This window comes from Borostomias antarcticus (assembly GCF_949987555.1).
Source record: "Borostomias antarcticus genome assembly, chromosome: 4".
Lineage (NCBI taxonomy): Eukaryota > Metazoa > Chordata > Actinopteri > Stomiiformes > Stomiidae > Borostomias > Borostomias antarcticus.
This window is the reverse complement of record NC_140237.1, coordinates 32,471,660-32,484,839: the sequence shown is the minus strand read 5'-3', so window position 1 is coordinate 32,484,839 and position 13,180 is coordinate 32,471,660. Positions and strand designations below refer to the sequence as shown.

At 50.2% G+C, this 13,180-nt stretch overlaps 1 protein-coding gene across 1 annotated transcript in view; it reads left to right on the top strand.

The window, feature by feature from the left end:
* The window catches only part of pde8a (phosphodiesterase 8A), a 44,535-nt gene that overhangs the window by 13,010 nt on the left and 18,345 nt on the right, over positions 1-13,180 (top strand). The window contains exon 2 of the mRNA XM_084436846.1: positions 12,560-12,616. Within this exon, the coding sequence (XP_084292972.1) occupies positions 12,560-12,616 (57 nt within the window). The remainder of the gene's footprint in view (positions 1-12,559; positions 12,617-13,180) is intronic.

Genomic DNA, 13,180 nt, shown 5'->3' with positions numbered 1-13,180 from the left:
TCCTACAATGTCTTTTTTCTGAAAAGAGAGGCAGCTTTCTAGGAGGATTTTTTTGGCTAGAGATGTGTGTGTGTGTGTGTGTGTGCGTGCGTGCGTGCACGCAGTGTGCGCACGCAGTGTGTGCGCCCCAAACCCTGGCCCAGCGCTCATGTCACTCTGATCTCTCATGTGACAGTGACATCACTGCTCCACTTATAGCAGGTGAGGAGCTGGAGGAGGAGGGGGAGGAGGAGGAGGAGGGGGGAGAGACCCCAGCTCCAGACAGCTTGATTAGGTCTACGCTGCAGGCCAGAGGAGCCCACAGGTGGAGCTGAGAGCAGCGCTGCGAACGCTAATCCCTTCTTCAGCGCAGGTGCAGAGGCTACGGTCGGACTGAGAGCTCCACACCGGAGTCTGCGACCTGGACTTGAATGGTGTCTAGCCGTCTCTCGCTCTGTACGAACGGCCTCTATGGGTTGACGCTGGTTGGCGTTCCGACCCCCCCGCCGCGATGTCTCTTGCCAGGACTGAGGAGAGAAACGAGGAGGAGGAGGAAGAGGAGGAGGAGGAGGAAGAGGAGGGGGGGAGCGAGAGTGAGGGCCTGTCGGTAAGGTAACGCTGGGGCGACACTGGGGCTTGAAGACCGGGCCTTTTCCACAGTTAGTCTTAGACAACCACCTCGTCCCCTAGACAACCACCTCGTTCCCTAGACAACCACCTCATCCCCTAGACAACTACCTCGTCCCCTAGACAACAACTTTGTCCCCTAGACAACCACCTCGTCCCCTAGATGAACACCTCGTCCCCTAGACAACCACCTTGTCCCCTAGACAACAACTTTCCCCCCTAGACAACCACCTCGTCCCCTAGACAACTACCTCGTCCCCTAATCAACCACCTTGTCCCCTAGACGACCACCTTGTCCCCTAGACGACCACCTCGTCCCCTAGACAACCACCTCGTCCCCTAGACAACCACCTCGTCCCCTAGACAACCACCTCGCCCTAGACAACCACCTCGTCCCCTAGACAACCACCTCGCCCTAGACAACCACCTTGTCCCCTAGACAACCACCTTGTCCCCTAGACAACCACATCGTCCCCTAGACAACCACCTCGTCCCCTAGACAACCACCTCGTCCCCTAGACAACCACATCGTCCCATAGACAACCACATCGTCCCCTAGACAACCACCTCGCCCCCTAGACAACCACCTCGTCCCCTAGACAACCACCTCGTCCCCTAGACAACCACCTCGCCCTAGACAACCACCTCGTCCCCTAGACAACCACCTCGTCCCCTAGACAACCACCTCGCCCTAGACAACCACCTCGTCCCCTAGACAACTACCTCGCCCTAGACAACCACCTCGTCCCCTAGACAACCACCTCGTCCCCTAGACAACCACCTCGCCCTAGACAACCACCTCGCCCTAGACAACCACCTCGTCCCCTAGACAACCACATCGTCCCATAGACAACCACATCGTTCCCTAGACAACCACCTCGCCCCCTTACCTACGTGGCCTCAGACCTGGACCTGGACCGCTAGAGGAGGGAGAACAGGGAGGGAGACCCTGTAGGATGAAAGGGTGGAGCGCTGTGAGAGAGGGATGAAGGAAGAGATGTAAAGAAAGAGGGAGTTGTCCCTGGTGTGCGTGTGTGTGACAGAGAGAAATTGAGATGGAGAGAAAGAGAGTGAAGGAGGATTTAGTGCGGGGTTGCCCCTGAGTCCTGGGTGTTCTCCTGTAGCTTAGGATTGGCTCGGAATTAGGAGGATTTCTGGGTAATCTGGATAAGGGCAGAAATACCTTGAAGGTGACCAGCAAAGGGAGGTCTGTGCTCACCAGCGAATACATCTACACTCAATTCATTCATGGAATGAATTGATGCTCTCATAGAATTGATTGATCCTTATTGATTGATCCTGCTATCAAGACTGTGAGACTATTTCTGTGATCGGCCATGAAATGAATCATGGACTCTGTCCCTCATTTTACACACACACTGTGTACTGTGTCTTCTCCATTAGAGTGTGCGCGTGTGTGTGTGTGTGTGTGAGTTTGTGTGTGTGTGTTACAGCTAAGGATATTCAGTGCAGTTCAGATAATGTATCAGTGAGATCTTTGCAATAATGTGTCATATCGCCAGAGTGTGAATTGAAGCAGGGTGTCAATCGTTCCTCAGGAGGACCTGTCACTGATCAGCTTTGCATCGTCCCCCATCATAGTCAAAGTTAGGATCGGGGAGGTTTCTATCTGATCCTGGATCTGTTTATACAGTTGTCCTCCCTGAGCTGTGTGGATATCACATTATTGACATTCCTCCCTGATGCTGAGACAGACGTTACACAGAGAGTTGTGTCCAGTAGAAGTCCACATGCCTTAGTGTACTATATGTATATTATCTGTTGATATGCTGTTTGATATGCTGTTTTATTATGACTTTTCTACTCAATGTATACCGTAGCTGCACGTTGAAGGCTAACACACCTGAGAACTTCTCACCCTGGTGAACTCGTGTAGAGTGATGTCCCAATGAAGAGACTTGTCTTGTGTGATCGGTCTCCAGACCGACTGTTGTGGTGGCCGGTCTGTCTGCTTGCGGTGATGTCAATGAATGATATTTTAGGGGACGGGAGTGAGCAGATGCCCCTCTCAGTGAATGGAGACTGGGAGAAGATGGTTGCTTGGCTGCCGATGTCCTGTGTGTGCAACTGGTAGAGATGCAGTATCTCTTCCTGAACCACGACAGTTCAAAGTCTTGATACATCTACGTGTGTTGCAGTGATTCTGCTCAAATCAGTGAAGCTATTTTTATTTTTAGCTTGCTAACGAGTCCTCCTGTAATTCAGTTATCAGTATGGCAAACTTTCTAACATTCCGGTGCCAAGCGTGACTTCATGACCAAACGTTTTGCATGCTGCCTGGAATCTTCTGTGTAAGCATGATTCTAAAACTCTAGAACCTGTTTGCATCTGTGTTCTGTGATTCTCTCTCTCTCTCTCTCTGCCCCCCCTCTCTCTCCCTGCCCCCCCCCTCTCTCTCTCTCTCTCTCTCTCTCTGTCCCCCCTCTCTCTATCTCTCTCTGCTCCCTCTCTCTCTCTCTGCCCCCCCCTCTCTCTCTCTCCGTCTCCCCCTCCCTCCCTCTCTCTCTCTGCCCCCTCCCCTCTCTCTGCCCCCCCCCTCTCTCTCCCTCTGCCTCCCCTCTCTCTCTCTCTCTGCCCTCCCCTCTCTCTCTCTGTCCCTGTAGACAGCTCAGTGCTCTCTCTCTCTTTCTCAGCCTCTCTCTCTCTCTCTCTCTCTCTGTCCCTGTAGACAGCTCAGTGCTCTCTTTCTCTGTCCCTGTAGTCAGCTCAGTGCTCTCTCTCTCTCTCTCTCTCTATCTCTCTGTGTCCCTGTAGTCAGCTCAGTGCTCTCTCTCTCTCTCTCTCTCTCTCTCTCTCTCTCTGTCCCTGTAGACAGCTCTCTCTCTCTCTCTTTCCCAGCCTCTAGCCCTCATCACATGATCTGTCAGCAGGAAATGCACCAGAGCATCAGAGTTACTCTTCACGGCGCAGTGACGCACAGACCACACACACACACACAAATATGCAGCATGCACGCGCGCGCACACACACACACACACACACACACACATCTAGGCTGTGTCACTACCGAGGGGAACATTGCTTGTCCTCTTGACGTCACACGTGCACACACACACACACACACACACCAGCGATGTGAGCAAACACACATTGTTCCCTCTCTCACACACACTTCTTCTTTCTCTCTCACACACACACACGTGCAGCGCACATTCACATGGGCCCGGCCGAGCGACCGCTGCTGGGAACAGTCAGCGCGCTGTGATGTCACCGAGGTCGTGGTCATCCGCGTGCGTTGCTCCTCTCATGAGGGAAGCTGTGAGGGGTGAGGTAATGACATCATCACAGGCCAGTTCACTCCCATAGCAACAAGCAAGTGTGTTCGCTTTGAAACAATTCACAATGTAGGACTGTTGTTGTTTTGTTTCAAGTTTGCAGATTGCCTTTGGGTGTTACTCTCCTAAGAAGGTAGGTTGGTTTACAAGAAGAGGCCCTGTGTGAATGTGTCAATACAGAAATAGACACATCACCCTGGATGAAGGAGCCAGTTTCTGCTAACTCTTGTGTTTTTACACCAGAGACATCATTCAAGCTCATTTGGGACTGGATTCCAGGACAGTGATGTGTTGGTTGTCAGTGTTTGTTGAGTTATGTGGCGTCTTTTCCTTGTGCCTGACTGGATATTTGTGCGTGTGCGTATGTGTGAGCGCGCGATTGTGTCTGCATCAGCATCCTAGTGCCTTCGCCTCTGTGTTATCTGGTGGGTTAAAAGACAGATAGCACTGCAGACAGAATGAGGGTCAGGGTGTGTGTGTGTGAGAGAGTGTGTGTGAGAGTGTATGCGCGCGCAACATTACTCTACTACCTTGAAGTGAGGACGGGAATTACTCTGTGCTTTCTACTTCCTGGTTCAGCCGTAACAGGAGCTGTGTCATACAGTGTGCGGTTATGAATTCGAAAGTAATCCTTGGAATGTTTTCACTAGACTGAGAAAAACCAGAATCTGATTTGACCTTCTTTCTTTGCATCATACCCTTCTGCTTTCTATAGTGCTTCATCCTGATTGTAGGTATTGTTTTGTAGAACATCTACGTCGGTACCAAGTCAGGTCGTGTACGGTCGCTGTAGCTTCAGCTGAGTGTGGGAGTGGGTGAGTGTGTAGGCAGGGTTCTGGTGTGTGGCCTGGCTGTGGTATAGGGAAGGTTAGAGGAAGGTCCCGGCCTGGCTGTGGTATAGGGAAGGTTAGAGGAAGGTCCCAGCCTGGCTGTGGTATAGGGAAGGTTAGAGGAAGGTCCCAGCCTGGCTGTGGTATAGGGAAGGTTAGAGGAAGGTCCCAGCCTGGCTGTGGTGTAGGGAAGGTTAGAGGAAGGTCCAGGCCTGGCTGTGGTGTAGGGAAGGTTAGAGGAAGGTCCCAGCCTGGCTGTGGTATAGGGAAGGTTAGAGGAAGGTCCAGGCCTGGCTGTGGTATAGGGAAGGTTAGAGGAAGGTCCCAGCCTGGCTGTGGTGTAGGGAAGGTTAGAGGAAGGTCCCAGCCTGGCTCTGGTGTAGGGAAGGTTAGAGGAACGTCCAGGCCTGGCTGTGGTATAGCGCTGTGGTATAGAGCTCAGAAATCAAACACGGTTTTAATGATAATTTTATCTCAATAAACTGAATTGAATTTTATCGCAGTTTATCATTATACCAGTTATCGTTACATCCCTACCACTTAACCTGTTCCTACCACTGGCCCTCCACAGGAGAACAGGTCCACAATCCTCCCTCTTAAGCACCTATTGTATTTGAGATTTATATTCTTGCGCTTTGCCTTCAGCACTAGATTATGCTCTTAGTCACTTATTTTAGAAAGAAGATGCACTTGTGAGTTCTGGCAAGTAGTAGTGCATTGACTTTTCCTATGTTAAATGCAATTATTGTTAGTGGCTTTGGATAAAAGCATCTGCTAAATGACTAATGTAATGTCAACAGCTAGAGCCCACGACTGGACACAGATAAGAAGGAACATGACAACGGCTAGTGCAACAGCGCAGTCACAATTCAGCATCCGGCCTGTTTGAACGACCCCACCCTGTCTTCACAGAGCACAGCAGGCCTAGAGCGAGCCCAGTCCAAGCCTCAAAGCACCGCACCGCTACAGAGCTAGCCTGTCTTGCGTCTGCCCATCTACCGTATAGAGCGGTACCCCTTCCGGTGTGCCTGTGTGGATCCATCCCCGGCGGTTGTCTATGACTATGCGTTCCTCACAGCCTGAGCCAGAGCAGAGAGCGTCACGGTCAGATCCGGCCTACTTTCCTCCGCCCCGCCCGCCCACTGATGACTCACCCACAGGCTTCTGCTCAGCTGGCTGTAGACTTGGCTCACCGTACGTAGGTAACCCATGTGGACGGGCTTGAGGGTACCCCCCCCCCACACACACACACACACATCATATATCTGTCCCACAACGTGTGCTTCGGTTCTATTTTCTTCTGAAAATTAGTGTTCATTGCTCATGTCACAACTAAGCGTATAAAGGATCTCTATGGGCATATATACAGTAGATATGGCCATAGAGACACACACACACATACACATATATATATATATATATACTTAGCTGTGACATGAGCTGTGAGCAATAATATCTTAAGAGTGCACAGTCTGTCAAAATGTGTATATGGACCTGTATATGTATATGATCATAAATGACCTTATAGTAGTAGTCTAGTCCTTAAACATTCTAGAAATATCCTCATTTTGTCGTTGACTGTTGTTCTGGGGGTGGGGGGCTGTTGGGGGTGTGGATTGTGTTCCTACTAGCTATGTGGCTGTGCTCTTAGCTCATACACCATGCTGTGCTAGAATGCACTGTCCTGGTTAGCATAGCCCTTAGCATGCCTAGATGTGTGCAGACAGATGTGCAAGAGTTATATATGAACAAAAAGGTATACGTCCATGTCCTGTCCAGCTGACTCGGGTCCATAGTGTCCAGTGTCTGATACTGGCTGGTACGAGGGACCTCCTGAACCCCACCCCCTGCAAAAACAGAAAACGACAACAGTCAATGACACAATGAGGATATTTCTAGAATGTTTAAGAACTAGTTTGATATTTAGCATCATAAGCACTGTTATAAGGTTATTTATGATCACATACAACATTCCATATACACATTTAGACAGACTGTGCACTGAAACACTCTGTCGGGCAGGATCAGTCTGCTAGTAAAGCCGCTCCTCTGTTTGACCAGAGTGTAGTGTAGGAGGTGAGAGAGACATCGTCTGTGATACCCAGCAGTCCCACCAGCGTTTGTCTCTCCGCCACCGCTCTGGAGCAACCTACGTCTGAGGAGGATATCGTTTGGCAATTGCACGTCATGTACTGTAAAACAAACCGCAGAGCACGTCCGCCCGGACTGTCCCACATACCGGACACCCAACGGAATGCGTGGCCTGACGGTTGTGGATGACGAAACGGTGACATGGCTCCTGGAGGTGGGCCCGGATATATAGCCCGGGTGACCCCCCTCACCCAGGCTCGGGGTGGTAAAAGGATAGCCCCTCGGCCCCGAGCCTGGGGAGGAGAGGAGAACACAACACCTAACCCGCACGAAGAGGAGAAGACGACAGATGTTTAGCTAGTTTGGGGCGGGCTAGCTACCATTCTGACTGAGCCGGCCTGGAAGGTCAGCAGCTGTGAGTGGCCGAACATCAATGTGAGTTATTCTTTTTGAGGTAGACGCCCAGCGTGGACAGCTTGACCGTCTGTGTGTGTCACCCGCTGTGTGTGTGTGGGGGTCTCTAGCTGCCATTTTAACGCACTTAGAACGCCCCTCCAGTAAAAGCTCCCCCTCTCTCTCTGCCCCCCTCTCTCTCTCTTTCTCTCTGCCCCTCCCTCTCTCTCTCTCTCTCCCTCCCTATCTGTCTCCCCCCACCCCTCTCTCTCTCTCTCTCTCTCTCTCTCTCTGTCCCCCTCTCTCTCTCTGTCTCCCCCACCCCTCTCTCTCTCTCTGACCCCCCCCCCCTCTCTCTCTGACCCCCCCCCCTCTCTCTCTCTGACCCCCCCCCCCCTCTCTCTCTCTCTCTCTCTCTCTCTCTCTCTCTCTGTCCCCCCCTCTCTCTCTCTGTCTCCCCCACCCCTCTCTCTCTGACCCCCCCCCCCCTCTCTCTCTCTCTCTCTCTCTCTCTCTCTCTCTCTCTGTCCCCCCCCTCTCTCTCTGTCAGTGAAGCTAGGGCTAGTGAAGGCTGGTCTCTCCTGGTTCTGCCGGTCCGGGACTGCGGGCTGGGCCTGGTGGCGCTGGTCTCCCTGGTACACGTTGTTCGTCCCACACCTGTGGCCGGGCCCTAATCAGGCCTAATGAGGAACATTGATTCATCTCCACTTGGGTCACACTGGTAGACAGACATGCAGGCAGACAGACAGACAGAAGAGTAGATAGACAGACAGACAAACAGACAGCCACGCACGCAGACAGACAGCCATGCAGACAGACAGACAGACAGGCAGGCAGGCAGGTAGGCATGCAGACAGGCAGGGAGGAAGACAGACAGACAGCCATGTAGACAGATAGAAACGCAGACAGAAAGACAGACAGGCAGACAGCCATGCAGACAGACGGGCAGACGGCAGTGATAGTGATGTTAGGTCTGTGTACAGTATTTGCAGTGTAGTGAATGCTGTCTTACGCAGAGAGGATTGAAATCATGAGGAGAGACAGGCAGACCAGGGGGGGAAACCAGATGGGCAGACCAGACGGGCAGACAAGGCAGAGCAGGCAGACAGACCAGGCAGACCAGGCAGGCAGACCACACCACCGAGTCGAACGGAGAGAGAGGGAGCGGTGGGTCCAGGCTTCTGTCCACCAAGTGATCTGTGGCTCGGACGTTTAATGGGTCATTTTCCCAGGAGCTCCGGACAGAGCAGCTGCCCGCCATACCAAGAGTCCCCACATCCTGGTCCCCGCACTGGGGGTCCCATCTCTGGGGGTCCCATCTCTGGAGGTCCCTGCTCTGGGGGTCCCTGCTCTGGGGGTCCCATCTCTGGAGGTCCCTGCTCTGGAGGTCCCTGCTCTGGAGGTCCCATCTCTGGGGGTCCCAGCTCTGGGCTGGAGGAAGCTGTTTACTCTTTCTATCTCTCTCTGCTGACGTCCGCGCACCGAACAATGTCATCCAATTTCCTGTTTTTCACTGTAGTGGAAAGCCACTCTCCCAGCAGTGTGTATGGCGTGTGTGTGTGTGTGTGTGTGTGTGTGTGTGTGTGTACATGCATTTGTGTGCACGTGTATGTACGTACGTGTGTGTGTGCGTGTGTATGTACTTACGTACGTGTGTGTGTGTGCATACAGTATGTGAGTGTGTCTACGTGTGTGTGTGGTGTGTGGTGTGTGCGTGCGTGCGTGTGTGCGTGTGTGTGTGTGCATGTGTACGTGCGTGTGTTTGTGTGCATATGTGAGTGTGTCTACGTGTGTGTGAGTGTGTGTGTGTGTGTGTGGGCGTGTGTGTGTGTGAGCGAGTGTGTGTGTCTGTGTGTCTGTGTGTGTGGGCGTGCGAGCCCAGCGAGGCTGGAGGAGAGAGGAGATCCATCCATAGGACCGGATGCACAGGGAGCAGGATATGGGGTCACAGGCTGTGCTGCTCTGCTATGTAAATACATTAGGTGTGTAGAATGAGAGCACCCCCCCCCCCTCCCAAGTCTCTCCCTCTCTCTTTCTTCCTCTGTTTTCTCTCTTTCTCTCTCTCTATATATATCAGTTTCTGTCTCTCTCTATCAGAGTCTCTCTGTGCCTCTATCAGTCTATCTCTCTGTCTTATTGCCTCTCTTTCTCTCTCTCTCTTTCTCTCTCTCTCTCTCTCTCTCTCTCTCTCTCAGCCACCAGACAATACAGTCTACCTCTGACATGACAGGAAGGACAGCATACAGACAGTCTCAGACATCACAGTAAGGACTACAAACAGTCTGTATCTGACATGACATTAAGAACTACAAACAGTCTGTCTATGACATGACAGTAATGACTACAAACAGTCTGTCTATGACATCACAGTGAGGACTACAAACAGCCTGTATGACATCACAGTAAGGACTACAAACAGTCTGTATCTGACATGACAGTAAGAACTACAAACAGTCTGTCTATGACATGACAGTAAGGACTACAAACAGTCTGTCTATGACATCACAGTGAGGACTACAAACAGCCTGTATGACATCACAGTAAGGACTACAAACAGCCTGTATGACATCACAGTAAGGACTACAAACAGTCTGTCTCTGAGATGACAGTAAGGACTACAAACAGTCTGTCTATGACATGACAGTAAGGACTACAAACAGTCTGTCTATGACATCACAGTGAGGACTACAAACAGCCTGTATGACATCACAGTAAGGACTACAAACAGTCTGTCTATGACATGACAGTGAGGACTACAAACAGCCTGTATGATATCACAGTGAGGACTACAAACAGTCTGTCTATGACATGACAGTGAAGACTACAGTCTGTTTATGACATCACAGTGAGGACTACAAACAGCCTGTATGACATCACAGTAAGGACTACAAACAGTCTGTATGACATCACAATAAGGACTACAAACAGTCTGTCTCTGAGATGACAGTAAGGACTACAAACAGTCTGTCTCTGAGATGACAGTAAGGACTACAAACAGTCTGTTTATGACATCACAGTGAGGACAGTGACCGTTTGACAGGTCAGAACAGCTGTGAAGGTCGGCCTCTCTAGGAGCAGGAAAGTATCTGTGTCTGTCAGATTTGTCGGATTATCTGTGTTATTATTGGATCTGGCTGGATCCTCCAAAAGTGGGGAGATTTCTGAATTTGTTTGTATTTATATGAACAGTATTTATATTTTTTCATACAAATATTTTCAGTTCATGAATTAAATGAAGTTATCAGTGTGATTTACTCTGCCTTGATTCTACTGTGCCTTTCAATTTGTCATCGGTTAAAATTGGACAGAAGCACAGGCAGAGGTTATCCCATCTTTCCCAAAAACTACAAGGACCACAATACACTGCAACAAGTTCATACTTTCATTCACAAGGTCTGCAGTGGAACAAAAGTACCTCTGCTCTAGCCTCTCCCCAGTTCAACAGGCCTGTCACTTACTGTTAGCTCTTCACAACTCGGTAAACCAGGCCTGTGTGTGTGTGTGTGTGTGTGTGTGTGTGTGTGTGTGTGTGTGTGGTAATAGCAGGAGGGAGGAGCTTGAGTGCAGAAGCACACACACACACACGTCCACCATGTCCATATTGCCCGCCCGTCCGCATGCTCCCTCACTTCCCCCGCTCGCCTCACCCCTGGTGGGGCGCCAGCACGATCTTTGAGGGATGCAAATGCCCCAGTGATTCATGACTGTGTGAGCACACGTGTGTTCGTGCGTGCACGTGCTTCTGTGTGTGTGTGTACTGTACTGTACTGAGGGGGAAGTATGCTGCCCGGGGAGCCTGTGTGTGAGTGTGTGTGTGTGTGTGTGTGTCCATTAGAGCGCGGAGGGTCCCTCCCCCGAGACAGAGGGTTGTGTTCTGTTCTGCTCGGTCCAGAGCAGCTCAGGCTCCATGACCTCTGACCCAAACAACATCCCGTGAGCACTGAAGTAAACACAATCATCACATAGGCGAAGATTCCGCATGCGTGCGTTCCCATAACGTTTTTATTTTTTATTTTTTTTATTTTTTTTTACCCTGGATGTGTTTGGCAGCTATTTTACGAGAGAGAAGAGTGTTTTAGAGAAGAGTGTTTTTTTCAGTTCCAGAGCAAAATGAATAATTTGGCGAGATTAGTAATCAAAGTAAATAAATGTGAAGGTTGAGTTTATTCATCGTGACGTGAATGGTTGCAGTAATCAGAAACAAGCCTGACAGTTGCAACATTGCAATGCATGTGCCATTCGGACCCTCTTAACATGTAAAAACACTAAAGTACACCGGTCTCCTTTCAATGTGTAGAGATTCTTATTCAGAATTTGTACCCTAACCTTTGACCCTTAAATTAACCCTAAACCTAGTTATTATCAACACTAAACCTGTGTTCCCACAAGTGACTGTTGTTCTTGTTTAACTATTGTTGTGAGAACATTTGGTCCACACAAAGTTAAACATGTGCACGCATACACACACACACACACACACGCATGCACGCACACACACACACGGATTACACACATGAGGTTATCATGAGGCCAGGCTTTTGTGTCTGCGAAATATCAGATTATCGCCCGGCACATCGAACAGAGCGCCCTGATGATGTCATAGTCGTTCTTTGTGTGCTTTTACAACAAGCGCGGCCCAGTGTCACGGTGACGTCAATTACTACCCTGAACTAATCAGCTCGTTTATTTTTTTCACGGTGCCTGGTGTGCTCTGACATTCCCGCGTGTACGCTCCTCACGTGTGGCGATTGTTTACGGAGGAGGAGGAGGAGGAGGAATTCTACGGGGATGGAGATTCGCAAGGGAGGCCCGGTTGCTACGGTTACCAGCCCCCTCGCACCGTGCTCCGTTTAGCAGGAAGGAAGCTGAATTATTTGCGGACGAGACGACACGACTCTCTCCTGTAGGGAAAGCGTGACGGCCGGGCGAACGAGCATGTTTGTGATCGATGATGGCGTCTATCCCCCTCTGCTTCTCCGTCTGATTGAGTCGGCCTGTACTGTGTTGGCTTTCAAAGACCCCCCATCTGCGATTTTGTTATACTTACTGTGTCTGTTTTGAGTGTCAGGGTTATGAATTAAACTTTAGATCAGTCGCTCCAAGAAATTTGCTTCCCTCTGGAATATGTAGGGGTGGGACCTATGCCCACCCTCCCATTGCTCTCTGTAAAGCGCATTGTGTTGACTGTGTGTATGAAATGCGCTATACAAATAAAGTTTGATTTGAAGATGTGATATGAATGAATACAGGGAATGTCCCGGTGTTGACGCGCTGTGTCTCCGGACTGCAGCATTGCTTTGGTCAGGGGGCCGACCTAACCCGGACCTTTCTCTTGTCTTTCAGACTACACTTACAGAGGTGCAGTTTGGACCAATGAAGTTATACGAAGAGCCGCTTCAGGTACAGTATCCGGCTACACATTTTGCATTTCATTTTATATGACCTTTTATGTGTTGCACTTTGTCTTGATGCTTCTAATGTCTCATGTAAAGCACTTTGAATTGCCTTGTTGCTGAAATACAAATAAACTAGCCTCCCCTTGCCTTACACCACATTGCAACCGTGTCTCTGCACCAGCGCTCGCATCGGCAAAATGAACCAGAGAACGTTGCGCTCATCACCCCAGTGAGCTGAAATATGAGCGGTCGTGTGTGTGAGGATGTATCCTGTCAACTTTTCTGTTGTCTCTCGTTGTGTGACTACTGAAAGCCTGTCTAAGCTTGATCTGAAGATCGACAATCTAATATTTGGTTATCTCTTCAAGAAGTACTACAACGATCCTCCCTCTTAAGCACCTATTGTAGTTGAGATTGCTATTCTTGCACTTTGCCTTCAGCACTAGATTATGCTCTTAGTCACTTGTTTTAGAAAGGAGATGCACTTGTGAGTTCTGGCGAGTAGTATTGGCTTTTCCCACGTTAAATGCAATTATTGTTAGTCGCTTTGGACAAAAGCGTCAGCTAA